Source organism: Neovison vison, chromosome 11, assembly GCF_020171115.1.
Source record: "Neovison vison isolate M4711 chromosome 11, ASM_NN_V1, whole genome shotgun sequence".
Taxonomy (NCBI): domain Eukaryota; kingdom Metazoa; phylum Chordata; class Mammalia; order Carnivora; family Mustelidae; genus Neogale; species Neogale vison.
This window is the reverse complement of record NC_058101.1, coordinates 145080403-145106409: the sequence shown is the minus strand read 5'-3', so window position 1 is coordinate 145106409 and position 26007 is coordinate 145080403. Positions and strand designations below refer to the sequence as shown.

The 26007-nt window shown below is 39.5% G+C and overlaps 1 protein-coding gene across 1 annotated transcript in view; it reads right to left on the bottom strand.

The window, feature by feature from the left end:
* The window catches only part of NR3C2 (nuclear receptor subfamily 3 group C member 2), a 341782-nt gene that overhangs the window by 32549 nt on the left and 283226 nt on the right, over nucleotides 1-26007 (bottom strand). Inside the window, exons 7-8 of the mRNA XM_044224901.1 lie at nucleotides 9944-10074; nucleotides 3805-3962 (exon numbers count right to left, since the gene is read on the bottom strand). Coding sequence (XP_044080836.1) covers nucleotides 3805-3962; nucleotides 9944-10074 — 289 coding nt within the window. The remainder of the gene's footprint in view (nucleotides 1-3804; nucleotides 3963-9943; nucleotides 10075-26007) is intronic.

Sequence of the window (26007 nt, the reverse complement as noted above, 5' to 3'; positions counted from 1 at the left end):
ATACACCTTGCATGTAACACTGAAACATTTACAATGTTAAAATACATCTATTCATAGCAGCCTGACCACAGCTGCTTTCTTTGAAACATTCTTTGGGGAAAGATTGATGTTCAGGGGGATTATGATTCATTAAAGCTGCTGACCGATTCAAATACTTAACTGGCCAACCTATTTTTTCAGAGAATGTTCTGTTCACACACCTTGGCACTGTTCTGCCAACAACATGTGTGCACCATGTGGGAGAAATCCACACGAACTGAGATCTTTGGACATGTGTCCTGAGGGGTGGCATTCTATGCATGCTATTGAAGCAGAGCTTTGATTTGACTCATAGGGTTCATATTCGTGTGAACCTTAGGCACAAATGCTCTTTTTCCACAAGGTGACCAAAACTAGGCTCGAGTACAGAGCCAGTCATTGTTAGCTCTTTGTTCCCTGGAAGAAAATTCCACAAATGTTGATTCACTAATTTACTCTAATGAAAAAGCTGTAGGCAGTCTCAAGTCTGAGTAAGCGTGAATGTTAGAAAGGTCCCTCTAGACTTACAATGCATTTTTCAATGTTCTGTCTGGAATAGGAATATAAATAGAGCATTCAAGATGCTTCTGTTAGGCTACTTCTAAGTGCAAACATTTTTGATAATTTAAAACAAGGGTTTCAGAATTAAAATGACTACAGTGATTCCCCAAAGAATGTTCTCCTTCCAGCCATGGTGGAGTAAGGTGGATTGAATTTACCCTTCCACAAAGAAAAGCCAAAAATGCTCTCAAAAATCAAAATATTAAAAAAAAATGGTTTTCAAGTTATTCTATATCAGTCAATGAAGGATAGTGATCTCTAGAAGAAAACAGGAAAAAAGCTTTGTGACACTGGCTTGGGCAAGGATTTCTTGGTTGTAACACTAAAAACAGGATTCATAAAAGAAACAATCAATTGGGCTTTATAAAAAATTGGAAACTACTGCTCTTCAAAAGACATTGTTAAGAAACTGAAGATAAGCCACAGACTGGGAGGAAATATTTTCAAGTCATAAATATGATAGAGGATCTATATCTAGAATATCTAAAGAACTTTAAAATTCGACAACCAGATGATCCAAATTTTCAGAATGAGTGAAAGAGTTGAATAGATACTTTATAGATGGTGACATAAGGATGGCAAATAAGCACACAAGAAGATCCTTGATCATTAGGGAGATGCAAATAAAAACCACAGTGAGATACTAGCACATGGCTATTAGAATGGTTAAAACTGGAACGACTAGCCATACCAACTGCTAGCAAGGATGTGAATCACTATGAGTGCACACACACTTCTTAATGGAAGGTACAACTGGACAACCCCTTTGGCTAAAGAGTTTGGCAGTCTTATAAAGAAGGAAAATACCCCTACCATGTGACCCAGGCTTTCCACTGCTAGCTAGCTACTCACCCAAGGAAAAGAAAGCAATGTCCATACGAAGACTTGTATACAAATTTTAGGGCAGCTTTACCTGTATTAGTACCTAACCTGGAAATCACCCAAATGTCCAGCAACCTGTTGATGGACAACCTGTTGATGATATCAAAATGTGGGATATCCATATGGTGAGATGCTACTCAGCAAACGGCAGAGATGAACTAGTGGTACACGCATTGATGAATGTGATACAATGTGATACATGCTAGTGTTCCATGCATTGATGAGTCTGTGATGAATCTCAAGATAATTATGCTAAGTGAAGAAAGTCAGACCAAAAAACCTACATACCACATGATTCCATGTATATGAGATGCTTTGAATATATTAACAAATCTACATAAAAAACTAATGAAGAACTGTATGGTAACTAATATAATTAAAAAAAAACAAACCATTTCTGAAAACAGCAACAACAATGAAAAAACAAATGTGTATTGCCAGAAAGCAGCTGGGGAGCAGGAGGTAGCAGGAAAGGTTAAAAAAAGGAGGGCAAGGAAATTTTGGGGGCCATAAATATGTCTATTATCTTGATGGTGATGATAGTTTCTCCAGTGTGTGAAAAACTTCCCAAATGTATGCTGTAATAATGTTCAGTTTATTGTGTTATCAATTATGCCTTGACCAAAAAAAAAAAAAAATACTAGGAAGACACTGATTTACCTTGGGGAATTTTGTAGAATATCATCATTTATGATCTAGCCCTTTGGGTCAAGGATTCATTGAGTTCCAATCTTGTGCCAAGCATGACTCTAAAAAACCAGCAGGGTGAGGACAGTCTGACACACGGACCACAGATGTGGACTCTGAGTGTTTCTTTAGTGCAACTCTGTTCACAGCACAAAGATTTTGAGAGGTTGTGGAAAAACCAGTTTTAACTTCCGTGGTCAATTTCATTACATGCGAACTGCCTTAAGTTTATCATCTATTATCGTATGTTGCAGTGATGACAATCACATACTAATTCTGATTTTGCACTTGAGCCTGTCCATACATTTGAACAAATAAGAGAATTCATCAAGAAAGAACCCAAGAACCCATTCTGAGTCCACCATAAAGGGCTTTCCATAAAGCTCACTGGAGAAAGCAAATATGTTGCCTATTGATTGTCATACAGGTGATCTGTGCTCCAGGCTCTTGTTTCCTTTGTTCTCTGTGTGAGTTGTGGAAGGCAGAGTTGTGATCACTCTAAAGATGCATTTGCCATCATCTCTTAGTCCTATGATTTTCCATTAAACCATGCTCTTTAGGCCACTGATAATTAGCCAAATGATCACTGAATTCACTTTGTGAGAATTTGACTTAATACCACACGGAAAGTTGGGAGAAAGCAAAAACAGTTCAGTGTAAAACACTGGCAAGTCACATTCCTTATCTATCAAACCACACATTCCATTGGCATAAACAAAATCTTAAAGGTGACTCATGATTTAAATACAAATACTAGTCTAATACTAGCTAGCCATGGAGCCTTGCAACACTTTTCTGAACAACAGAGAAATATCTGAAAGAGGATTTCTTATACAAATCATATGAGCTGAACTTGGGCAATACATTTTTCAAAAGAAAGTACGAAAGCCTCACAAACATAAAAATGAAATCAGCATGACTGCGTACAACTTTTTCTTTGAGCTAGAGCTACAGAAAACTGCTCGCAAAGTGAAACAAGAAGCATATTTCAAATGACATAACAAAGCAAGTTATCCAAATTGATATTTTGTAGAAACTGCTAACACCTCGGCTACATCTATAATTGATTCATTTAGAAACAAGCTCAGAATTTACTTTCTCTATTTACATAAGACAAGAAAGGTGACTCCTGTGAAGAATGAATATAGGATTCAAAATTTGGCAAAGACTGAGATGATCCAAGTTGGCCCTGGACCACTAATAATGTTTTGGAAAGATTGGGTTATTAGATTAACAGTTGTCAAAGATGGACACTATTTATGCAATGTTAAAGCAAACATTTTCATTAACCAAACATGTCTTAAATTGTAAGCAGAAATGTGAAACTTGATCTGATACATGTAGCAAATCTGAGGGCCTTCCCTGGCCCGGGACACAGAGGTCTTGCATGATGGTCCATGCCACTCTCATTTTGCTCAGAATGGAAGACAGCCACACCCTTTACTTTACCTGGATTTGTTTCAAACGTGATCTGAAGAAAATTTCCTTCTTAATCAGTTCTCAGCACTTGCTGCCTCCCACTGAATCATTTATCCCTATTCTTCCCAAAGCCCAAAGTTCTTCCCAAGAACGCTTCCTCACCTCTCCAGTTCTGTGGGGTCAACAGGGTGTGATGGTTGATCCCTCATTTAACAGGTACCAAGAGGCTCTACTTACGTCATGCATGGAGTCCAGAAGCTTGGTCAGTTGGTAGAACCTTTGCCAGCTCTGCCCAGAATTGTTGGGACACTTAGTTACCATCTTCCTCAGTTCTTTGATGTAATTTGTCCTCATTTCTTCAAATGCGGCCTGGCTTTTGAGGCCATCCTTTGGAACTGTGTTTAGGGAATACAGACATGTAAATCCCCAGGATGGAAAACAGCATTCACATTGTAGCAGTTAAATAACCTAGAATATTTTGAGGTTTTTAGGCTCACACATTCAGATTGATACTGAATCGCAACTAATTGCATTTATGAACCAATATGGCAGTTATCTACTGATAAATTCTTGTTCACCTCTATGTACAAAGAATAATAACTGCTATTTATTGGGTGTATGTTAATATACATCTTGCATATATTAACGTGAGCTTGACCTCAGTTTTATGACATAATCATTACTCTCATTTTATAGATGACAAAACTGAAGACTGGAGGTTTAATTCTGCCTAAGGACACAATAAATTAAGGGCAGAGAAGGGGTAGAAACCTAGGTCTATTCCCAAAGCCTGTCTCTTAACCACAATGCTACGTTGCCTTGTGGTCTGTCATCTAAGTGTTTTATGGATCCTAACTTGCCAATACTTCAGAGGTAGGAAAATATACTTTGATTTTCCAGGACAACTGAAAGAGTCACAGACAATCTAAGCTGGGTCTAGAATTAGAAAGCAACATCTCTAAATTCAAATTCAAATATCAAAGACACTTGGGGAGACTGGCCTTCTATAGGGTGGGGGAAGACAGGCATGCTGGGGAAGCACTTTGCTTCTTCTTTGCCCCAGGATCACATGACCAGTAGGGCTCTGTCATGTGGTCTCCCAGGCAAACAGGCTGTGGGTCTGTGCACTGGTTTGTGTGTGCAAAAGAGTAACACCACAGTGGCTCTGCATGTAAGGCAAAATCTGTAACTTTCAGAAGATAAACCATGTTCTCCTTTTTCTTTGAACAAGTAAAACATTAAGGATCATGTTTTTTTTTTTATGTAGCGGCTGGCTTTTAATTTTAAATTAAAAAATCTCATTTAGAAACAATATTTTGGGATTCACGGCTTGGAAGCATATCAAATATCTCTGCGTCCTGCTGAAAGGAGATGCTTTGTCCCAGGATACATGTGAAAGCCCTTATGGAGGAAAGGTGCTCCTGTGCCGAGAATGTTCTAGAAGGAGGTGCAAGGCAGAGTGTAAACTAAAGTATTCCCTCTGAAAAATCTACCTACATGTTTGCTTTTTTTCCACCATAGCGAATAAATAGTTATGTGTATGCTTTAACTTTGAAAAATAAAATCACTTAAGAACTTTATTTTTAGGAGATGGAGACTTAAAGAAAATTCATCTTGTGAAATTAATGTTCTGAGTTTGAAACTGCTCTTACTTTCACTTCTTAATTAAACAGCATATTTGCTTATATGTCATAACTGGGATAAATAATAATTTACTCAGGTCATCAGCCCTTTAGAATAGCTAAGTACATCTTTGACTATTATGAGAGCCCTGGAAGCTGGGAATGCTGCTGTTTCCAAATTAAACCCTGTTGTCCTGTACAAGAATTATCTTACAAGTTACATTCACATCTTATGTTAATAGTCTCCTTGAATTTAATTGTTGAGGTTTTTGATTTGTGGTTACCTAAATCTACTTTTGTGGGGGGAAAAGAAACCCCTAATAGTAATTGCATGCATCTCCAGAGGCTGCCACAATATTAGCTGTGGTTTCAAATATTTGACATTCACATTAAAAGTTAAATACCACCCATTATATAACAAATAGTTTGTTTTCTTTAAAAATAAAGCCTTGCTTTAAAAGTATAAAACATATGAAGGGTGGTAATAATCAGGATGTTAACAGTAGAACTATAGATCTACTTTCTACCAAAATTTTATTTTATTTTATTTTATTTTCCAATTTATTTATTTTCAGAAAAACAGTATTCATTATTTTTTCACCACACCCAGTGCTCCATGCAATCTACCAAAATTTTAATGTTAACTTAAAATGTTCTGAAAGAAATGGCAAGTTTGCAAATACTTTGCAAATAGTGCCCATACACAGGTTAACAATTATTTTTTTAAGCTATAAAATATGGAGTAAACCTTTTGCTTTTCAACATAAATGTTTATGGAGATCATCCCATACATTAACAAATTACCTGAAATTAGAATGGAGTGAATAAATTTCACTACTATATTTCACTACTCTTTGGTGTATCTGCTAAGATTAAGCAAAGACCTCCTTATGGATAGTTCTGTATTAGAAATTCTCAAGATTACGAACGATTTGTGTCAAATATTACTTATATATTGTTGTTATAACTCAAATATATTGTACCAATTTCCCAGCCAGATTTTTTAGAAGTTGAAACAAACCCACAAATAAAGAGAACTTAAGCAAAACCTCAAATTTTGGAGGTTTGCCCAGATTTTCTGAATTTACTTATTAAATGCAGCAGGGCTGCTGGAAACCATCCAAACAACTGGGGTAGAAGTTCGTCTGTTTTTCTCCATAAGCATTAAGAACACAAGATTCTCTCAATGTCATTGCTAAAAACTTTCTTGATATACTGGGCATCAGGTGTGCAACTTAACCACCTAAAGAAGAAAAATTCTAACACATTCTATCATAGGTTAGCAAAATAAACTTACTAAAAGCCTGCAGCTCTATGACTCATACAATTCTTTACTTATGTTTTCCTGCCTTCTAATTTTGCTTTTCCTGCATCTATAAAAATCAGAATTCAAAGTACTGAGCTATTTGGGAGCTAATAAATTAATTTGGGTAGCTTCAAAATGATATCAGGATTGATTATAGGCTGACTAATTAAATGGTCTTAAAGGATAAGCCACCAATTAAGACGGAGTAGTATCACATGCATTTTTTCATTTAAATTCTATCACCCATCTGATCTATCTACATCTAGATCTATACTTGCAACATTTTTCAAGTCAGTAACGGTTAATGACATGGCTTGGAAATGGGAACAGAATCACTGTCGCTGAATTTAAAGATTCTGTTTCCAAAGTTATATTCCAAAAAGGCTAAATCCGGGTCGTCAGAAACCTGGAAGGTGAGCAGAGTAGGGGAGAAGAGCCCAGTTCTCCGTACCCTGGGCCCTGCGGATGAGGGGCTGCAGGACCCTACAGGAGATTGGCAGAGTGTAATCAGTGAGGAATGGTAGGGCCTGCGGCAAAGGGGAGAGAACATGCCCTGCCTTGGGCAATCGAATTCAATGAAAATAAAAAGAGACAAAAAGCCAAGAGCAACCTAAAATACCTGTGCGGGCCAAACAAAACACAGCTGTGAGGTGCTGGTCCCACCTCTCGGCTGGGGCTGGGGGTCAGCCCCCTCGGCTGGAGTCTAGGTCCCGCCTGCTAAGCGCTCCACACCCCCTGCTGTGGTCACGTGCCACTCCACGCCCCCTGCTGTGGTCACGTGCCACTCCACGCCTCCTGCTGCGGTCACGTGCCGCTCCCGGCCTCCTGCTGCGGTCACGTGCCACCAGCCTGCCTCTCTGCCCCTGGCTCCCCGCCCTGGAGAGATCAGGAACAACACTGGACGTGAAGTCCAAAGCCAAGGCTTTGAGTTCTAATGCACAGAGGATACTAGACAAAAACAACATTTGTGCCTCCTTTTTGTTCGCTTCAGAAAGGGGTTATCAACTCACAGGGTTCTTTTAAGCACTAAATTAGATGTATGGCAAACCCTTCAGAAGCCGGGAGCTGCTACACACAGGGAAGCAGATGCTTATCCGGAGTCGCTATGGCATCTTCTCTTCCTGCTCTTGTCACTACTTGATTCAGCCTAACTCCTCCTCAGACCCAGTCCCTCTCTGGGGGAAAAAAACATCTCTTTTGACCCCTCCTATTCTCATTACCTTGAAGAATGAGGCCACTTTCTCCTAAATGACTCTCCTGAAAACTGCTCCTTCCACCACGCCCCTGGTTCATGCGACAACGGGAGGGCCGCACCTGCGCTAGATTCTCCTCTCTGCTTCCAGGTGGTCAGTCAACAATCTCTCCTCCTATGAAGTCCATACCTCTTGCCCTAGCATCCCTGGCACCCAGAACATGGCCCAGTTTCCTCAGTGGCCACAGCACTTGGCTTGGAGATTTCCTTCTCCATGCTGCCTCCTGTCATCATTCTTGTCTTCCTCTCATCTGATGTGAACTTTCTCAGATTCTTTCCCCTCAATGTGAAAATGTCTGTGCCTTGTGCCGTTGCCCCAGGAAGAAGTGCTCAACACCCTTGCCAAAGCTAATCCTGTTCTATCTTGTCTCTCTGGCACTTTATGTCATCAACTTCTCTACTTTCATACCTGGTTCCAGAAGCCTAAAAAAGCTTCCCATCAATCTGCCAAGTCCCTGGCCATCAGGCACCTGCCTGAGTCCTAATGGTCAACTCTAGTAGGCCTCGCTCGGTGCTCTCAACTTTCTCTGTGCATGCTCTGCTGTTAGTCATGCTCCTTTTGGAAACCAGTTCTTGGCTTCTAGTTTCTCTGCCTCACTGACAGTCCCGTCTCTGCCTCTTCAGCCCTGCCATCCTCCTTTCTCGTGGCTCGACTGGACCGTTTCTCTTCTTCCTGTGCCTTGGCAACCCCACTCACCATTTTAGCTTGGATGATAATTTTCTATGAGGACAATTTCATGTTTATGTCTCAATACCCAAACCTGTCTTCTGAGTGCTAGACCCAGATTCTCCCCATCTTTTGACCCATTAGGGTACATCTGAAAATTAACCCATTTGAAATAGAAGTCATTTTATAAAACCCCCACCAAATCTTTTCCAAGTCCCAACATGAACATATTCCTCTTTATGGTATCCACTGCCATCCTAGCCATTTCTCTGTGAGCAAAACCTGTGTCACTTCTGACCCATACCATTTTGTTTCTCCTTCTAATCCACCGTCAGTTCGGCTGTGCTCCTTGAATGCCTTTGCTCCTATCCATCATGCCACCTACCACTGTCATTCCTGCTAATAATTTCAATAGCCTCACAGCAGTCTCTGTGCTTCCAATCTGGCTAAGTTCTCTGTCTTTGCCTCTCTACCTCCCCCTCTTTTTCCTCTTTAATCCAGTCTACTACCAGGTACATTTTCATAAAGGCACAGAATTTAGCCTGGGTCATGTATTCCCACTGCACAAAGCCTGCGGTGCTGCACTCCTCTGCCCACACAATGAAGGTCAGGTGTCTTCAACAGACACTGAATATCGTGGTCCAACCTCCATCCCAATCTTATTCCTCACTCCTCTCCAATCCCACATCACCTTATAAACTTTAAAAAATTAAATGAATAAAGAATAAAAAAATTTAAAAATTAATGGGTAAACCACCTCACCCAGAACAAAGTTCTAACACCTGGATATGTTTTCCCAAATCTCCATACTCGCTCACATCATCCCCTGATAGGAATATTATCTCAGACCTCATACCCAATTCATAACCCTTGCAAAGCTTGCCAAGATTCACCTTCACCATGAATCCCTCTCTGACCTTCAAAACTAAATATGCTCCCTCCTTTTTTGAGCCATTGTGACCCTCTTTACCTTCTATCTTTATTGGATGATCCCTTTCCACAACATACTAAACGTATCTTTGGATTTATCTTATAGTAAAACTTGCTGAGGGCAGAAACTGTACCCTGTATAATCCTACTATACAGAAAACAGACAGTCAATATTTAGTGGTGGGATGGATGAGGAAATGAAGGAATACGCTCTTACTTCACCCAAAGCCTCCTACTCTCCAAGTAACGTAGCTCACCAAAGACCAAAGACCTTCTCTCACCTCCTCATTTTTTTTTTTTTTTAGATTCTATTTATTTATTTGACTGAGATATCACAAGTAGGCAGAGAGGCAGGCAGAGCGAGAGGGGGAAGCAGGCTCCCTGCTGAGCAGAGAGCCCCATGTGGGGCTCGATCCCAGGACCCTGGGATCATGACCTGAGCTGAAGGCAGAGGCTTAACCCACTGAGCCACCCAGGTGCCCTCATTTTTTTTTTTTTTTTTTTAATACCAACTACCTGACACTGAAAATAGGCTCATCTCCTTAGAGGTCAGATCATTGGACAACGTAGAAAAAGTGCACAAGTGGACATCAACTTACTTGTGCTTAGCAGCAGCAAAACTTTCATTATGGTGTACTCTTCAAAGGTGAGCTGCAGTCGAACGAACTGTAGGCTGATCTGATGCATTCCCTGGCATAGTTCATACATGGCAGACTGATGCATCTTTTCTCTGCAAAGGAAATGGAAAAAAAAAAATTCTGAAAATACACGGTTCAGTATCAAGCCCAAACTGGTGGCACAAGGCAGCTTAGTCAGAGATCTGAGTCAGTTTCTCCTCTGTCTTCAACATGGAGCAGATACGTATCCAAAGACAAGTTAGATGCTTTTCCCACTGATGGCTAAATTGCTTCTAGACCAACTCTGCCACCCCATTTCCTAGTGCCCTGTAACAATGTGCCAGAAGCATGAACATCAAACTTTTTCAAAGCGTGCCATTATTTCATGTCAAGAGTAATGACTGGTCGTGTTGTGTTATATAGTGAGATCATCCAGAGAGCAGGGGCCACTGTGATGTGGGGTGAAGCCCACAGGCTTCTGTTCCTTTTCAGCTAGAGAGAGCAGGCACTTTACTGTTTTTGACAAACTACTAGATGCTGTGAACATGGGACAGTGATGACCAGTCTTATTTCCATGCGGACCTCCCTTACAGAAGTCATAAAACATGACTGTTAACTGTTTGTAGCAGTACACTTGAAAAGGAAATTGAACAAAATTTTGAAATGTAAGAATCTTGAACAGAATCTTTCTGATAAAGAGAAAAAGCAATGTGGGAAACAAAGGCAAAAGAAAAATTAAATTTTCATGCTACTTATAGCCCATTGACAAGTTCTTAAAAGAGGGAGAGTGACTTTCCTCTAGGAACTCAGCTGCCTTGATGTTAATACTTTGCTAAGGGCAAAAGGTAATCTTAGCTTAACATTATCCTGCCCCCCACCCAGGATCCAGTAAGTCTACTTTAATATATAAAAATTCCTTTGGAAACTTCCTTTATCACTACCCACTCCAAAATATAGGTTGGTAATCCTCCTCCAAGCATATGCCCCACTGATATACATCTAAACAGTCTCATGACTAAGGTTATATTAGACAGTAATAAATGACCTTTTCCTAATAGTTAGCCAGTTCAAGGTCCTGGAAACCTTGCTTCCAAAATTCCTTAGAGATTTACACTATCCCTAAACCCCTCCCAACTTGGAAGTATATAATCGGCCACTCCTTATGACCCCAGTGCAGGTTTTTCTACCTACAGATCTTGCCTACAGATCTCTACCTACAGATGCTTTTTTTTTTTTTTTTTAACATTTTATTTATTTGACAGAGAGACACACAGTGAGAAAGGAAACACTAGCAGGGGGAGTGGAAGAGGGAGAAGCAGGCTTCCCGCTGAGCAGGGAGCCCAATGCAGGGCGCGATCCCAGAACCCTGGGATCTGAACCAGACGCTTAACGACTGAGCCACCCAAGCGCCCCGTTTTCATGCTTTAATAAAACCACCTTTTTGCACCAAAGCTGTCTCAAGAATTCTTTCTTGGCTATTGGCTCTGAACTCCAACATTCCCAGTGTCAGGAGTTTGGGGTAATTTATGCATGTTTCTACTTGGACAACCAATCAATCAATCCTGTCCCTCCACCAAGTCTAAATGTCTTCTTTCCTTCCTTCCTTCCTTTCTCTCTTTTTAAAAGATTTTACTTATTTATCTGAGTGAGTGAGAGAGAGAGCAAGCACAAACCAGGGAGGAGCAGAGGGAGAAGCAGACTCCTTGCTGAGCAGGAAGCCCAATGGAACTCCAGGATCATGACCTGAGCTGAAGGCAGACACTTAACTGACTGAGCCACCCAGGAATCCCACTTGCTTTTTTTTTTTTTTGATGTGGGAGGAGGGTACACAGAGGAGCATGCATGCTAGTAAGGAGAAGGGCAGAGGGAAAGAATGCTCAAGCAGACTCCCCACTGGGTGCAGAGCCTGACGCAGAGCTTGATCCCATTACCCATGAAATCATGACCTGAGCCAAAACCAAGACTCAGACACTCAATTGACTGAGCCACCCAGGCCCAAAATGTTTCCATAAAAATCTACAGTATATAACAACAGAAGTCATCATTGTCTCTTTTCATGAGAAGTAAACAAAGCATCAGTTATTTTTTAAGATTTTCCTTCTCAAAGTAGTAAATCTTTTGGGAAGTCCTCATAACTATTGCTTTATGATGACTAGAATCTAATAAATGAAAAAGAGACTATTAGTGAAAAAGGGAATGGACTTGATAAAGGCCAAAGAAACAGAAAGAGGTCCTGATAGCTGATCTATTTCTATGGGTGATGGTCAGCAGGCGGAAGTCTGTAGGACAGCAACCCTGCAGGATGTCTCCCAGGACACATTCTTGGAGTCCCCTCATTGGCAGAAATCCCTTTCACCTCAACTCTGAAAGCAACCTGTATAGAACCCATAATGGAACACAGAACATTTTCCCTGCATTATTATTGTATGTCTTTTGTCTTCCATCTTCTGGAAGATATTTTTAATTATGTAAATGTTTTAAACACACACACAGAATAATAGCAGGAGCCTCTACATCTGCCATCTAGAACTAACAATGTAAATAAATGCTAATATTTTTATCATATTTATTTCAGATCTTTAAAAATTAAACATGGCAGAGTTACACCCTGCTCTCTCTTCCTCCCGCTTCCCATTCATCTTCATTTGAGAAGGGAACTGCCCACTTTGGAGGACTATCATTTCCTCTCAGAGGTATATATTTTACTGCCACATGTATGTGTCTATAAAAACAGCATACACTACCTGTTTTGTTTTATGTAAATTTGTAATTCAACATGCACATCCTTCTGCAACTTATTTTTTATTCAATGTTATAATTCTGAGATGTATCCACTTTAATACAGGTAACCATAAATTAATTCGTTTCCACTGATGCAAGTTTCATTTGTTTAAATATATCACCATTTACTTATCCACTCCATTACTGATGGTCCCTTGGACTGCTTCCTCTTTATCGCTATTATGAATGATGCCCAAGGAACATCCTAGGGCATTAATCTAGGATACAGAATGAAAGCAGAATTGCTGAGTCACACATCAGTGCACATCTGCTGCTTTCACTCCAACCAGTAAGAGATAAGAATTTCCTTTTATTCCACGCCCCCACCAAATTTGTTGCCAGCTGACAGGTGTTGAAAGGATAGCCCCATTGGTGCTTTTATTTGCATTTCCATTAACACCAGTAGGCGGAACATTTTTCAAATGTTTTCTGACCATGTGGGTTTCTTCTTTGGTGATTTGTCTCTTTATATCTTTACCCATTTTATTGTAAGCTTTTCCTCCTCTATCACTAATTAACACCATCTTTAATCCTAATATTTTTTTGCCTTAAAAATTTTGTCTGATAATAATTTTGTTTCTTCTTTTTTCTCTTCCTTCCTTCAACTTTCTTCTGCTCTCTCTATAGAATTTGCCTGTTACGCTTTTTTTAATCCCTTATTTTCAAATGTCCCAAATAATTATATTTCACATGTCTCTTACATAAGCAGCAAAAAACTTGATTTAAAAAGTCTGAGTCTCTGTATTTTAACAACTCAGTTTAATCTGTTCTCCTTTACCGTGATTACTGATGGTTTTGGATTTTTTTTTCCCTAGCATTTTAACTTTCTCTCCTCTTTTCCTTCTCTTTTTCCACTTTACTGCCTTTTACTGGGTTGATCCAGCTTTTTAAAAATCCCCCTCTTTGCCACAGTACTGGATTTAGAAAGTACGCTTTTATTTTTACTCTTTAAATAATTATCAAGTTGTGAATTTGTATACTTAAGAGTCAAAAGTTAATCAACAGCTTTTCCATGAGCAACAAGCAAACAAACAAAGTCAACTGTCTTCAGTCTACTGCTTCCAGTTCTCCTTGTTACAGGTCTTTAGAATTTAGATTACACCTGTTTTCACATCTCTCCTGAAATCAGTCCTCTTCAGACCCACATGCCCTCATCTGTCTCAATAATGATGGGTTTTTTTGATTACCACGGTTTCTTATACCTTAGCTCATACTTCAGGGTTTTTTTGTTTTTTTTTTTTTTTTTTACATATTAAAGAATATTTTTTTTCATAATTCTTTAAATAGTGGTCAGCCATTGAAAGTTTAAGTCTTTCCATCTTGATTTGTCTGAAAATCTCTTTATTTCACCTTCATTCTTCACAAAATTGTAGATTTCCAGCTTGACAGGTAATTGCCCTCCGTACTTTGAAGCTAGTACTCCACTGTAGTTGGGCCTTAAGACCTGCTTTTGTGGAAATTTGTTAGTCTAGTTGTCATTCTTTTACAGGTAATCTGCATTTTCTTTTTGGTAGCTTATCCCAAATTCCCCGTTTATTTGATGTCTGCAGTTTCAATCTGAGGAGCCTGAGTGCAGAGTAGTATTTCTCTTGCTTTGGACTCAACAGCCCTATGTTATTGGAAGGTGTAAGTATTTCTTCAGTTCTGAAATGTCCCTAGACATTTCAAGTATCACCCCTGTCCCATTCCTGCTACTTTTTCTTTTTGAACTCCTATTAGCAGTGCATTGGATCTTCTCACTGTGTCCTCCACATCAACCCTCCTTTTGCAGTCTAGGTGATTTTCTCAGATCTGTCTTTTTTTTTTTTTTAAGATTTTATTTGTTTATTTGACAGACAGAGATCACAAGTAGGCAGAGAGGCAGGCAGAGAGAGAGAGGGAAGCAGGGTCCCTGCTGAGCAGAGAGCCCAATGTGGGGCTCGATCCCAGGATCCTGGGATCATGACCTGAGCTGAAGGCAGCGGCTTAACCCACTGAGCCACCCAGGCGCCCCTCAGATCTGTCTTTTAACTATATATTTTTGTGTCTAATATGTTTAATGTCTACATTATTTTAATGACAATATTTTTCATGTCTCAGTGCCTAGAAATATTCTATTTAGTTCTTTCTCAGACATCTCTGTTATTTTCCATAAGGCACTTTTTATTTTCTGGCTATTATATCTTCTTTCTCTAAACTATGTCTTTATCTGTTATATCTCTTAATACTTTCAACATTATATCTCATAGTTTCTTTCAGAGTTTGCTTTTGTTTGTTCAACTTTTGGGGCTGCTCATATGCATACCTACCACACACTGTTTTCGCCTGGGTGAATCCCGGGGCACTGACGGGCACTGACGACAGAAGGGACTCTACAGGAAGTCTCAGCATTTACAACTGTTAGAGGTAGAAGCACTCCACTGGTTCTGGACCAGTTTTTATGCTAATTTCTTAGTTTAAATGCTTTTTGCAAGACTTGTATAGTTTAAATTTAGATTCCGCATTTGATGTGATACAGGCTTGTGTTTCTTATTTCTTTCAGCTTCCCTGCCATGTCCCTGGGCTGGCTGGCATGTTGAGTTGTGCTGTCCTTGTTAGGAGACAGTGAAATTGCTGCAGAGCCATGGCTTTATGCAAGAGGCTCCATTTCTGGCCCCAGCCTTGCTAGAGTCTATGTTCTTGATTCCCGTTCCTGTTTGTGTTCTTATATGCACCCCTAAGGCATTTATCTACATCCACAAGTCTGTGGGCCAACTACAGCTTTAGCTCCAAGTTACACCACTCTGGCTGTGAATTCCCTCTTCTTGCACCTGTTCTCCCCCCACCCCCACCTTTAAAGCTTGCCTATATATTTAAGACTTTCTTTTTTAACTGCAGAATTTCTATGTGTTTAGAGGGAAAAAAAGGCTCAGTTCAGTTTCACCATCCTGATTGCTAACTACAAGCTTCTTAAAGGCAGGATCCATGTCTGGCTCACCTTTCTGAATGTCAAGTAGAATATGATAGCCAAGTATCATGTGTCAATCTTTGCTCAATAAATATTTCATGAATGAATGAGAGAGAAGACAAAAGTGAAGACAACAAAATGATTTGCATATGATGATGATGATTAGAACAAGAGAATACTGAAAATTTACACAAAGGTCAAATGTCTAATAAAACAGGGCATTTATGAAGTTCTTCAAAACTTTCTCCAAAAAAGGAGAGATTTTGGTTGTAAAATGGGATGGAGTGAGTTACAAATCAGGATATCCATGGAATACAGCAAAACATGCATTTGATGCTTGGCAAATGAAAGAGTGGACTCCTGTGCATTTGATTCCTTAGGCCTGGTGCTGGAGAGAGCACAGGCACCCTTGACTTTAGCCCAGCAGGGTCTGCCGATGTGCCGCCCATTGGCCCTTCAGGGTGCTGGCTTTGTCAGTCTGTGATCACATCACTTCTGAGACCCAGACTCATTGCATTCAAACTGGGATACTAATAATAATTCCAACCTTGCAGAAATGTAGAAACCAATTATATGCAAATTCTTAAATTATAAAGTACTATTAGCTTTTTTTTTTGTATAATAAAGAAAATAAAATTCTTCTTGAGAGATCAGTGATCATTTCAGTTAAAACAAAGCAAGGGATAATCAAATTCTCGAGATGACTTCACAGGAAAACAATATTATATTGTTACCATTATTTCTCTATGTAGGGTAAGGCAGGAGAAAATGCAGAGAGTGTAGGTTTTCAGGGAGGTGGAAGGAACTTGCCAGGAGTAGAATGTGAGGGCTCAGCACCTCCGTGTCAAAGTGTTTCTGTTCTCAGATGTGTCGACCAAACATCCACACACGGATTAAGGTGACTTGAAAAGAGACCTCAGATGCTACTTGGAGTAGATGAGAGCATGGGTTACCACATGCCTAAAGGAAGCTTGCTTTTGCCCCTTCAGTATGAACGGCAACTCTTTACCTCTTTCTTGAGGTTTTATTCCCTGAGTAACCTCCATGGTCTTCACAGCTATCACTTATGGGGTGACTACCATCCACCAATGCTAAATTCAGTCTTGCTAATTCTCACAGTGCCCTGTGAAGAACTATCCTCACGTTCCATTCACAATAGGGAAATGAAGGTACATGAAGCAGCCAGAAGCTACCCCATGTTCTCCACTTCGTACCTCAGGTCGTCTTCTCTCTCCATGCTTGGCAACAGCTCAGCGCTGTTTTAGCTTTTTCTCCAGAGGATCTCTTTCCAACTATGAAGAGATGTTTGGTACCTCATATGTTTTGTTATTACATTCACTTATTTGTTTATTCTTTGCTCCCCATTACGTGGTAAGATTTTGTGTTTTCAAACTCCACTGCTGTTTCCACTGCATGAAATTGAGTTCTCTAAATGAAGAGCACTGGGTACTCAATCTAGCTTGAAATCTCAGGAAAATAGGCCATCTTAAAAACACATTTTACATCACATCGTTTTTGCACAATTAGATTAAATGCACGGAAATGTACATCCATAGAAGTTGAAACAAGGACAACCTTTTTGGCATGACACTGGTATTAATTTTGCAATATTACTTCACAGAAATACTCTTTGCTATATGCTTTTATTCATTTTATAATCTTACCTCATCTTCAGTAGAATAATGTAAAAATACATGAACGACATTGCGAAAAAGGTGAAATCTGTATAATGCTTCTAAAATATAAAAGTCAGTGCAGAAGTTATCCCTGAATGCTGAACTAATATGGAGGCAGTGGAAGATTACTAAAGTAGGAAATAGCCCTGTATTCAAGTGAACATTAGACCTGAATAACTGACAGCCTTCTGAACAGGGGGCACATGTTACGCATTTCTAAACATCTCATTTGCAGGAAAAGAATGAACTCTATTTTTGGATAAATAAATAACAACAACCAAAATGGGCACAGAGACCCAGTTCTGATTCCAAAGGCCTTGGGATAAAATCTACAAGAACGATAGCCCTAAAATATTTTTTAAAAACACTTTGGAAAAAAAAAATAAAAAGAAGAAAAAGAAAAAAGAAATATTTCAATAGTTTTGAAAACCTATCATTTTCTCAAACTAAGAAACCAATTTTATTCCTAGCTATAACTTCATCTGGTTCTCTCTGAGAACACCCATTACACTAAACTACAATCACAGGGTCATTTGGAAATAGTTTTAAAATATTAAAATAATCTAACATCTCCAAACCTGATTAACTTGGAACAAAAGTGAATAATTGAAGAGTTGGAAAATATATTTTTCCTGGCCTTTGAGAGAACTTGGGGTTGAAAATGGAGTTCATTTTCATGGTAACAGTGGGAATGAGAAAAAGGATGAGTAGGAAGAATAAGTAGGAAGGATGTTCCCAATTTATTTTTTGTATTTATTTACTTATTTGGAGGAGACAGAGAGAGCAAGCGAGCAGAGGGAGGGGAAGAGGCAGAAGGAGAGAGAGAATCTCAAACAGACCCCTCACTGAATGTGGGGCTCCATCTCACAAGCCCGAGATCATGACCTGAGCCAAAATCAAGAACTGGAAGCTTACCTGACTGAGCCACCCAGATGCCCCACGAAGTTCACAATTTAAATGATCTGTAGGCTAATTTCTGGCTCTTAATTTAACTAAAGAACTGAACAACTTTTGGATCTAAAGGGCCCATGCCATCTTGCCATTATTACGTTACCAGTAAAGTCGTTGCCTGACATTATGAGGCTAGTCTTCGGAACTGCGGGTCAATGGCTGTCAGAACGAACACTTCTGTTTTGGTATTCAAGTACTGGCTTACCAAGACACTACTCAAAATGTATTTGAGAAGCTTAGTCATTCGGTTACCTGGAGGCTCATTTGGAAGCAGCTGATTTGGGAAATTACTGACCCAAATTAAAGGAAATCCCGAAATCATATTTATGTTCTGTTCTGTTGGAAGTAAATATCTGATAAGCCCAAATGACACACCATTCCAAACTATGGGTATCTGCAGGACTCAGGAGCTATAAGTATTAACCTGAACACCTAATGTGGGTCCTCGTGCTCTGGCTTCTACAGGGAGGATGCAAACTAACTTCTTAAAAGAGACTCTGCAAAAATTTAAAGCAGGGTCTCAGTGAGACATCTGTACGTACATATTCATAGCAGCATTACTCACAATATCCAAAATGTGGAAGCAACCCAAGTGTCCTTCAATGGGTGAATGGATAAACAAAATGTGGCATATACATTTGATGGAATATTATTTAGCCTTAGAAAGGATATTCTGACACATGAGCCAATACAAACGCACAAAATGATATTCTGTTAAGTAAATGGGCCAGTTACAAAAAGTCAAATACTGTAAGATTCCACTTAAATGAGGTGCCTGGAGTAGTCAAACTTCTAGAGACAGGAAGTGGAATGGCCACTCCCAGGGACTGGAGGAAGGGAGGAAAAGCACTTATTTATAGAACACTGTGAATGCACATAGGATTATTCAGCTGCATAATTAGAAATGGTCAAGTTGGTACATTTTACATTATGGGTATTTTATCACAAAATTTAACTAGAAACAAGAAAGAATCTCTGCAACCCATGAGACTATCTGCTATATTCTGATAGAGATTAAGAGACTAGGGTTTGTGTTTAATTAAGTAACTTCTCTTAGAGTTCAGGCTTTTCATTCATTCTTCTTCTTTTATAATATATAAAATATCTCTTTTCTTCACTGTTTTTACTACTTGCTTTTGGTATTTTTGTGTCTTGATGGACTTTCACTGTATGTGCTTTTACTGCAGGCTGTGCTAAATGCTTTTTAAAAGAAGGAAGGGTAAAAATTCTTTTAATAAACCATAATTTCAACAAAGTCAGTCACAGAAACACTTTCTAAAAGGCCTGTCTGCCGTAATTTTGGTACCCTTAGGGAGAAGGGAAAATAGAACTACCTTTATCACTCTTTTCTCTTTCTAAGAATTCACATTTAATAAACATAATCCTTTCACATTGGCTGATTTTATAAATGCCAAAGCAAAAAAAGTTCCCAGCTCTTCCACCTATGGGAGCCTATGAAAGGTACAGTGACATTTCTTAACCGAAGATCCTTTAGCAATATTGCACTTAACTGTACCGTGGTCACCTGCATGCCTTTTCGGAAAGGAAAGCATCACTTTATTTAGTAAGGAACTACAAAAATAAACTTCTGACACATTTCTCATTAGCCCACTATTAAACAATCACCAACTCCCATCACTCTGAAGGTCCGTGTCCTCCTCCGGGATAATCATCTCTGATTGGTTTTTGTTATGTGCACAGGTCCCAAATGACACCAGTACTAAATAAATATCTGGTAGCCCCTGAGATTAAATAAATCCAATGGATTTCACAGACCTTGAGATGCTCTTAAAATGTACATATATTGGGGCACCTGGATGGCTCAGTTGGTGGAGCATGTAATTCTTGATTTCGGGGTTGTGAGTTCGAGCCCCGTGCTGGGTGTAGAGATGACTTAAAATCTTAAAAAATATATGTATTTTATATAATATATACATATATGTATTTCATATATAAATATATAAGCTATATATATATTATTTATATATATAAACAAAACACAGCAAAACTCATTCAGGGCTGGACTCCTTGAAGTCCCTGGCATCTCAGGAAGGCCCTTCAAAAACCTGTTTGCTAACATGCTACTACTTCTGTAAATGGCTCCTCGGAATGCATGCGTGTATTACATTGTTGGAATGCATACAGCAGCCGTGTCAATCTTACAACAGAGTAAAATAACTTGAGTGCTACAGTACACGCACAATCACAGCCGATCTGAGAGGCCAGACCTTACATCTGATGCTGCAAACGACACCATCGTGTCTGAATCAATATGACATCTTGTTAAGTGGTCAGTGTAACAGATGGTCCTTGTCTTAGCCGTGTTATTTTTCTAAAAAAATAACATGCAGAAACAGGTTTTTTTTTAAACCCTAATTAGAATAAAAATGACCTCAATTTCAAAATTCAAATCATTCCAGTTTATGGTATACATTTTTTTTTTTTTTTATAATCTTACCAGATTTTCCCCTCACTGACAAACAAGATTTATCTGTAGAAGGCCCCTCACACGCTCGCTGCAGTTCTGGTATGTGTTAGAGCACCTGTGTCATTTATTTACAGCCAGGCCAGAACTCAGCCACTTTGGTCTAGGAATTCATGGACAATGTTTTTTTGTGGTTGTCTTATTGTACCAGTGAGTGGGATCCCAGTAGTCTCCGTGACGTCCACTGATTCTCTAATAATCTTACATGGTCAACTCAAGTATGAGTTAAAAGATAATTCAGTGTTTTGTCACCTTAACTGATGTCCCAAAAGGGTGTGTTTTTGTGGAAGTGCCCTTGAATCTAAGCATCACAGTTGCCACTGACGGTAGTAGATGTTACGCTAATCAAAATCGTATTTGACAATGTAAAAATTTAGAAGGGGCTTGGTTACATGGCAACCATAATTTACCACTGACAGTCCTAGAAATCATCAAAAAAATTCTTCTAACCATATATTTTATATATAGTGTTTTGTATAAAAAAAGTCTTTGGTACCTTAGATTTTTATATACTTACATAGTTAGTATTTCTTTTGGAAATAGGACACATGTTTCTGGTAGAGCAAAGAAAACACAAAGTCATAACCCACTGTGAAAATTTCCTCTTAACTGCTATATTAAGGTGGAAATATCCAACAGCAAGCTTACAACCTTGAGCACTTCATAAAATCCAAACCATGTTAAGACTTAACACCTGAATTTCTCTCCACACAGAAAGGATACAAAAACCCAATATTCTCTGGTGAAAGAATTTTTTAAAAATTATCCAAGCCTCATTTTTGTAGGATATAGACTCTCATACTAACTTTCTGCAGATATAATGGTATGCAGAACACAGACCTTTCAATAAAACATAGAAAACCTTTGTGACTTATTATTGCTTCAAACATGGACATTTTGGGTATATACTTAAAGACACTGCTTAATTTCAATAAACGACCACAGTTTCCTCACTTGTAAAAAAGGAGCCGTAAAACAGTAAGATTCCCACCATAACTAGTGAACTTCAAGAATGCGAACAAAGTTAATTGCTGAATTCGGGAGTATGGCTAGACTCTCGTGGGCATAAAGGGTGACAGCAAATCACTTTTCCTAGTACAAAAAATGATTTGTATTAAATTGCAACTTATGGAATCGTATTCTTCGTGAAGCAAAAGGCACATTCCTCTAGCAACAGACCTGACACAGGTTATAAGGACGGACATTTACTCTGATAAAGCCCAGGTATGCGGTTACGCTTCTGAGGCAAGAGCGGAGCATGGCTCACACTTGCAGAGGTGACTTTCCCAATGTGTGCACGGATTGGGGTGGAGATGTGGAAGGTAGCGAGCAGCTGTGCTCCCGTTCCGGGATCACAGGCTCCTTCTTCTATCCGCAGCACCTTCCTTTGGAAGAAGAAAATAGCTAAACCTCTAGAGACTGTCATCACAGACACTATTCCATTCACTAATTGACCTGGGTCCTAGAAAACATTCTCGGGTGCCATCGCTTTGTATGAAAGGTAGTTTATTTTGTTCGTGTGAATCCTTCTAAAAGCTGATAAGTCATCGGCCTAAATAATAATAAAAAAAGATGATATTCAACTCAATTAATCTATTAGAGATGAGCCACGCTGTCCTTTCTTATTATTCTGAACATCTGTCACAAAGCAGATTTTGTTCAGGACACGATGAACAACTGCATCATTCATGACTGGGTGAAGTAAGTATGATAGTACCAGGTCACTATACCAGCAGTGACATCTGTTTCCCGTAAAACATCACCGGTCAGACACATACTACACATGCACATGAAGTGGCGTGAACGCCATGCTTATTCAAAGCGTAGCCTAACTGCTCCTCATCTTCTTTATCCACATATAGAAAATACCTAGTCAATACAGCTCAGGAGGACAGCCGATGTTCCTAACCTTCTCCTCTACTTGGAAATTCTGTGACCTTCCGAATGTTCTCTAATCAGAATAGAATGGCCATGCAGTCTTTAAGGACAAACAAATGATTCTTTGGGTTTCTGTTTTCATCCACTAGAAGAAAAACACATTGAAGGCCAATGCTTCAAAAGCGTTAGCCCCCGAGCGCCTGGATAGCTCAGTTGGTTAAGTATCTGACTTTGGATTTTGGCTCAGGTCACGATCGAGGACTCTTAGGATTGAGCCCAGCATCTGTCTGGCTCTGTGCTCAGTGTGGAGTTGGCTTGTCTCTTCCCTCTGCTCCTCCCCCAGCTGGCACTCTCTGTCTCTCTCTCGCAAACAAAATAAAACAAAATAAAATAAATTTAAAAAAAAGTGTTAGCTTGCTGTGATCTCTTGAACAGACAGGACCCCAGTCCCCAGCCAGGCACTGGGTCCCGAACCCTGGTAAAAGAGTGTGAGTCGAGCCCCTCTCTCAGTGTACTGCTGGGCACATAGAACTGGGGGGTGGTTCGGCAGCCAATTGACAGCAGTGTTCTTCTGCAACAAGTATAAAGAATAGCAGTCAGGAAAGATATAAAATAAAAATTAGAAAAGCAAAATCACTCTTCTGAGTAGTTTCTGGAATAGAATTTCAATGATTTGAAGACCACGACTGGTGGACCTTGAGTGAAAAAGTCTCCAACTTTGGGTTATGACTTCAAAGAAAAGAGCACAAGGGGTCATACTGAAGCCAAAAAGCAACTTTTTATGTTTACTGTTTTTCTTCCCCTGCAAAGGTGCAGGAGAGCCTTACCACACCTAATTTCAAAACTAAGACAATAGCGTATAGCATGGTGGATGGTTAATAACACTCTATCACCTATTTGAAAGTTGCTCAGAAAGCAGATCTTAAAACTCATCAGGAGAAAAAAAGTTTGTAACTATGGTGATAGATGTTAACTAGACTTACTGTGGCAATCAGTGTGCCATATGTGCAAATATGGAATCATCATATTGTATACCTGCAACTAATACAATGTTACATGTCAATTATGTCTCAATATAAAAGCTAAGCTGACAATGGGATGTAACATTTTTATTTGATAAATGAGAGAGAGTGGAGGGCTGTCAAGTCATAGGGGGAAGAGGACAGAGGAGAAAAAGAGGAAAAGAGAAAGCCAGAAAAAGAGTCAAGCCGAAGGGGAGGGCTGAGACAAGAAAGAAAAAATAAATGTCAGTTATGGCGGGAAGGAAGTTAGGGAAAGCAGAACTAGTGAGAAGAAAAGGGGAGTGGGAAAGAAACAGCCCCTTCCATTCTGAAGTGTGAGTCCACAGTTCTTCATGCCCTACACACAGTTCGATAGCTTCAACACTGAAATTCAGACACTCGTCCCCTGTGCCGTGCAGGTACAATTCCTCATGCCTGGACCATAGAGCATCATGTTCACTGTACCCATCCAAATTCTAACCCTCCTTTAGAGGCTAAAACAAGTTTTAAAGCCAGATAATTCTGCCAGGCAGCTTTCTTTGCTATTTTCAGCCCAAGGGAATCACCTTCTCTTTAAACTCCCAGAGCCCCCATCTCAAATAAAACTTATTTGTCACACTTGTCATGTGGACTCCATCCTGTTGGGCCAACACTCTTGTGTCTTGGTCTTACTTTGCCAACCGCCCGACAGAATTCTGGAGGATGGAAACTGTGTCTCTCACAGTGGGTTCCTTGCAACAGCCACCATGCTGCTTTGCATATTGTAAATATTCTCATCATTTATTAATGACCAGTGAAACACAACTGTTGTTCATAATTTTTTTTTTAGCTGAACAATAGGAAGACATACATGTCATATGAGGGGAAGCAATTAGGATATTCACTTATAATACTGTCCTCCTCCCTTTTAATTGGCCTCATTTTAGTTACAAGACCTCATAGCTATAAGTTATCTTGTTGAAAAAGCAGAATCATAAACTATAAGAGGTTGGAAGAGATCCTAAGACCCTTCCATTTCCATTACTTTATAGAGGCATGGAGACATAGGGCATAACGAGAACAGCATGAACTTCCACGGAGATCCTGGGCTCAAACCTGAGAGCGACCTCTCAGCAGCTATGCGATCTTGGATAACCCTACTAAACTTCTCTCTGCCTGAGGCAGCTGAATTATTTATAAAGCAGCGATAATAGTATCTGCCTGAAGACATGACTGTCTATAAACAAGACAGCACACATAAAAGCATCAAGTAGGGAAAATGGCACATAGTAGGCTCTGTAAATGTTCTGCTACTAGACCGAGAGTCCTTTAAGCATGAGGACCACGTTCTACTCAGGTGCGAATCTTAGACACCTTGAGAAGAGATTAAGTCCTTCCTGAATGAGAAAATAGAGATCCAGACCACAAGTGAGGCTTCCCCAAAGCAAAGAAGAATAACAAGTCTGGGTTGGGTTTTATCGATCGCCTTGTCTAGTGTTTCTCAAAGTGTGGTCTGGGGAGTCTGGGATATCCCCAAGACCCTTTCCAGGGGTCTACAAGTACTCCTTTTTCCAACTAACTACCTGGTGAAATGGGAATTTTTTTTTCATATACTTCAGCCAAAACAACCTATCACCACAGACTAAATATGAGAAGCAGACAAGGGAATACAATAGTCTTCATTGAAGTCAGACTGAAAGGATTTACAAAAAAGCAAAAAGAGTGCCATTAATACTTTTGTTAAAAAAGTTACTTTTCATAAAATATTTATTCTATGCTGCTTATGTTATTTATATAATATGTACTTGTTATTTTAAAGTGAATGATAAGACCATATTCTAAAATTTTAATTTCTTATATGGGTAAATAAATATGAATAATACAAACAAAAGCTCTAAAAGCACCAGCTCATCATCCATCAAATTTCCCCTCCAAAGCACTTGATTGTACCCTATTATCCATGTAAGTGAAGACGATATAGACTGAATGTTTGTGTCCCCCCAAATTCATCCGTAGAAACCCTAACCCCCAAGGTGATAACAATGGGACGTGAGGCTTTGGGGAGTAAATGGGTTAACATGAGCACAGCCCCCATGATGGGATTTACAAAAGAAGCAGCAGCAGAGACACCAGAGCTTTCTGTCTTCCCCATATGAGGACACAGTGAGAAGGCAGCTGCCTATAAGTCAGGAAGAGGGCCCTCCTGGAACACAACCATAAAGGTACCCTGACGTCCGATTTTCAGCCTCCAGAACTGTGAGGAATGAATGTCTGCTGTCCAAGCCACCCAGCCTGTGGTATTTGGTTATCGCAGTCCAAGGTGACTAAGACAGAAATGATATCATACCTGCCACAAAAAAGAAATTAGG